This window comes from Ichthyophthirius multifiliis (assembly GCF_000220395.1).
Source record: "Ichthyophthirius multifiliis unplaced genomic scaffold scaff_1120509249506, whole genome shotgun sequence".
In the NCBI taxonomy this organism is placed as follows: domain Eukaryota; phylum Ciliophora; class Oligohymenophorea; order Hymenostomatida; genus Ichthyophthirius; species Ichthyophthirius multifiliis.
In genome coordinates, this window is record NW_004087653.1 from 1 (window position 1) to 4,316 (window position 4,316).

Genomic DNA, 4,316 nt, shown 5'->3' on the forward strand with positions numbered 1-4,316 from the left:
TATATATATATATATATATATATATATATATATATATATATATATATATATTATAATAATAATTATATTTAAAATTTATTTATAATAAAAAAATTATATAATATTTTATTTTATTATGTATCTATTTCTATAAATTAATATTTTTTTTTAATTTTTGTATACTTTTTTTTTTTTTTTCTAATATTTTAATTTTTGTATTATATTTTTTTAAAAATTTTAATAAAAATACATGTATTTAAAAAAATATTATTTAATATAAAAAATAGTAGAATATATTAAAAAGGATAAGCTAAATTTTATTTTTTATAATTTTTACATCATGTGTGTGTAATTAATAAAATTACTTTAAGAGATAATAAATTTTTTGAAATATATGATCAATAATTCAACTTATTTGTATAAATTTCGTTTTATTAAAAATTAGTAATCAATTTTAGTAAATTTCTAGTCAGATTCTTAATAACAAAAAGAAAACAAATTAAACATATATTTTATTTAAAATATGAATATTAAGCCAAAAATTTATTATTAAAAATATATTAATTAATTAAAACGAATTTTCAGAGTAAAATCAATTATAAATAGATAGTAATAATCAATTTTTATTAAAAAAAATTTGTTATTTAATTTATATCAGGATTTATTTAATTTTAATTATGGAAACTCTACTTTATAATATGTTTTAATATTGTTAAATAGATATCGATTCGTTATCTTTTATTAATAAACAAAATAATAAATTTTAATAATCATTAAATTTGTTTTTCTGTATATTATATAATAATATATAAAAAATTAAATTTATTTATGTAATTCTATGTTATAATTCATTAAAATAATTTATGATTAAATTATATTACTTAAAATTTTTTATTTGATATTAAAACAAAAATTATAAATTTAAAAAAATTTAAAATAAATTTTTAAAAAACTTTTAAAACATTTAAATAAAAAATCTTAAATCATATTTATTGAATAAAATCTAATAATACAATTAAAATAATTATTTTATATTTTTTTTAGTGTTTATATAAATAAATATTCAAAAAAAAAAATTAAAAATAATTATTATAAAAAATATCCACATATATTATAAAAAACCTTTTTTTCATTAAAAAAAATAATCACATTTTTATATAATAAAAAAAATATAAATAAAATAAAATGGATCAAATTTTAGAAGGAAAAATCCTTCAAGAAATAAAAAATACGACTTATTTTAGATTACTAAACAACACTAGAACTAAAATAAATGAAGGAACTTTATAAATATGTATTCTTCCTGACAATGATCTTACATACCTAAAATTAGACGATTTTTATTATACTTTACAAAAACAAATAAAATGTATATCCTTTTAATTCCAAAATTACAAAACCTATATTTTCCCTCATACAAAAGATGGATTTAATGCTCTATGTATTTTCTAAAATGAATTAGTAATTTAGCAATTAGAAATAATTCTTTAAAATACTGTCACATTTATCGAAAAAGTAGATTTGCATATACTAGATGAACAAGATAAAAACTTAATAAATACCCATTGTGTTGATATATTTGATAACCCTTTAATGACTGAAGACAAAACTATTTATTATATCAAAAAAGGAGGTGAAGTTTTAAAAGATGCATTTTAATGGGTAGGATCTATTACATCTAAAGGAGTAAATATCGCTGGAAACTATTTGAACGAAAAAATTTCTAAAAATAAAGTCGAAGTCTCATAAGAAACTTAACAAAAATACATTCAAATAAAAAACACGGCGTAATAAACATTTAAAGTTACAGGAGAATTTTTATAAAGTATGTTAAATCCAGTAGTATAAGCAACAAATTAATAATTAGATAGTATAATATATATATATATATATATATATATATATATATATATATATATATATTAAAAAAAATAAAAATAAAAATAAAAATAATAATAGAAATTAATAAAAATATTGATAATAGTGATAATCAAATTTTAAAAAAAATAAAAAATATTGGAAGTGCTACTATAGATGCAACAAGTAATGCTTTTGATGGATTGAGTTAAGGAGCTTCATAGGTTGGAGATACACTGGGACAAAACACTAGAAATATTGCAGAAAAAAAATTAGGGGAGGAGACTTCTAATACTTTATTAGGAGAAACTAAAAAATGATTTTTTTTTTATTTTAAAAATTATTATTTTTTTCATAAAAAATTTATTATTATCCATAACAAATAATATTATATCTTAAAAAAAAAATCGTTTATTTAAATTTTAATAAATTTTTCTGTTTTTACAAGTTTTTTTTAAATAAGTTTTTCATATTTTAAAATTAAATTAATTATATAGAGAATGTTTAAAATTATCATACTTTTAAGATGAAAATAAATTATTTATGAATTAGATTTAAATTTATAATATATGGATATATATAGCTACTTAAATATTATATTTATTTATTAATTATTTAAAAATAATATAATTTACTTATATATTTCTTAAATAAAAATATTTTTATTATATTATTAATATTAAAAATCATATTTTAAAAATAAAATATTTAAATAATATAGTTATCTAAATTTTTACATTTAAAAGAAAATCATAAAACTATGAAAAATAAACAATTAATTGGTTGGTTTTTGCTTAAATTATATAAATTATTTTCTTTTTTTAAAGAAATATAATAAGTTTTTTAAAATCTAATAAAATAATACTATATATTTAAGTTTGATGCTTAAAATTATATATATAATTAGTTAAATATAATATATAAATTTTACATGCAATAAATAATATAAATTATTTATAAATAATTTTAAAATTTTTTATATTAACAATCGAATAATGTAAGAATATTTTTCATTATAGAGGGTTTTTATAAACAACGTTTTAAAGTTATAATAGTTTTATTGAATTGCAATCAAATTTAATATTAACCATAATTTAATTTTATATTATCAATTAAATTTTTAAAATAATTTAACGAAATTTTTCTTTTCCTCCTAAAGTTATCTATTAACTTATTATAATAATCAAGTTTATTTAAAAATATATTTACTTTTATTTTTCTAACATCTATCTATTATTTAAATACTTATAAGAGCTTTATAAAATTATATTATAATTTATTTCTATATTACAATGAAGTAATTTATTATTCTTAGAAAGATTTATCAAACTCTTTAATAAAATTTTCAAGTAAAAATCCATAATAAATATTTTTTTAAATTGTATTTTTAAATATAGTTCTTTTTATTTCTTTTAAAAAAGAAAATTTTTTTAATCATTATATTATTTATATTATTGCTAAATATATTAACATTAAAATAAATATATATAATTTATATAAAGCTTTATTATCTTTATTCAATAATTTTTTATATTTGATTTATAATTAAAAGCATATTTTAAGTTTTGCATTTTCAATTTTGGAAAATAAGGATTTTCAAAATACTATTATAAATTCTAATTACTAAAAAGTTTTATACAAAATGAATAATTTTTAGATTTAAAAAAATTAAATATATATGTAATTTTTAATTAATATATGTATTGAAATATTTTAAAATTATTATATTTATATTTTTTATTTCTATAACTATTTTTAAACGAAAAAAATTATTTAGATTAAAATAAAAAATAATAATTTATTTTTATGTTATAATAATTTTTATTTTAAAAATTAAGATAATCAAAAAGCTACTAATGATTATTAGCATTATTATAATTCAATATGTTCTTAAAGATCTTCATAAAGTTATATGTTTAATTATCCACGTTCTTATAATTTTAAATTTTCAGTTTTAATAAGGAATCTATATTTTCTTCCAGCAACAACTTATATTTCAATTTTTGATAAACTTTTTTTAAATCCTGGTGGAGCAGGACATAATTTTAATGCTATTTATACAATATCGGAGTTAACCCATTATCTATTACTTTGTCTAATCCATCCTCCTAAATTATATTGTTATTCTTTTTCAGTTGTAGAACATATAATAGCGACAAATAATAGAGACAATAAAACAATAAATTTCATTTTTTTTATTAAAATATTTTTACTTTATTTATTATTTTATATATTTTTAATTATAAAAAAGTAAATTAAATTAAAAAAAAAATATGTTTTTAAAATTAATTAATTTTTAAAACGTAAAAAAAAATTTTAAAACGAACTTAAATAAAAAGTATATTAATTAATATCATAAAAGTACATACGACAAAAATAAAGTGTTAAAATTAAGATAAAAAAATATGATTTATATTATATAAAATAAAAAAAAAAAAAATTAAGAAAATAATTATATATATATATTATATTTAAATTTT

The 4,316-nt window shown here is 13.6% G+C and overlaps 2 protein-coding genes across 2 annotated transcripts, besides 8 other annotated features; one reads left to right on the forward strand and one right to left on the reverse strand. All coding sequences in view use genetic code 6, as the record gives it.

Moving 5' to 3' along the window:
• Positions 1-55: a microsatellite.
• Positions 33-111: a microsatellite.
• Positions 112-135: 24 nt separating this feature from the next.
• Positions 136-187: a microsatellite.
• Positions 143-211: a microsatellite.
• A 685-nt stretch (positions 212-896) lies between these two features.
• Positions 897-953: a microsatellite.
• A 173-nt stretch (positions 954-1,126) lies between these two features.
• IMG5_008860 (hypothetical protein) lies at positions 1,127-2,163 on the forward strand. The gene is made up of 2 exons (XM_004039775.1): positions 1,127-1,849; positions 1,939-2,163. Exons 1-2 carry the CDS (start codon positions 1,165-1,167, stop codon positions 2,154-2,156), a joined length of 903 nt encoding a protein of 300 aa, XP_004039823.1. The 5' UTR covers positions 1,127-1,164; the 3' UTR covers positions 2,157-2,163.
• Positions 1,134-1,166: a microsatellite.
• Positions 1,851-1,902: a microsatellite.
• Positions 1,907-1,942: a microsatellite.
• Positions 2,164-3,570: 1,407 nt separating the features above from the next.
• Positions 3,571-4,028, reverse strand: IMG5_008870 (hypothetical protein). The gene has a single exon (XM_004039776.1). The coding sequence runs from the start codon at positions 4,024-4,026 to the stop codon at positions 3,679-3,681; it is 348 nt and encodes a 115-aa protein (XP_004039824.1). The 5' UTR covers positions 4,027-4,028; the 3' UTR covers positions 3,571-3,678.
• Positions 4,029-4,316: the final 288 nt, after the last annotated feature.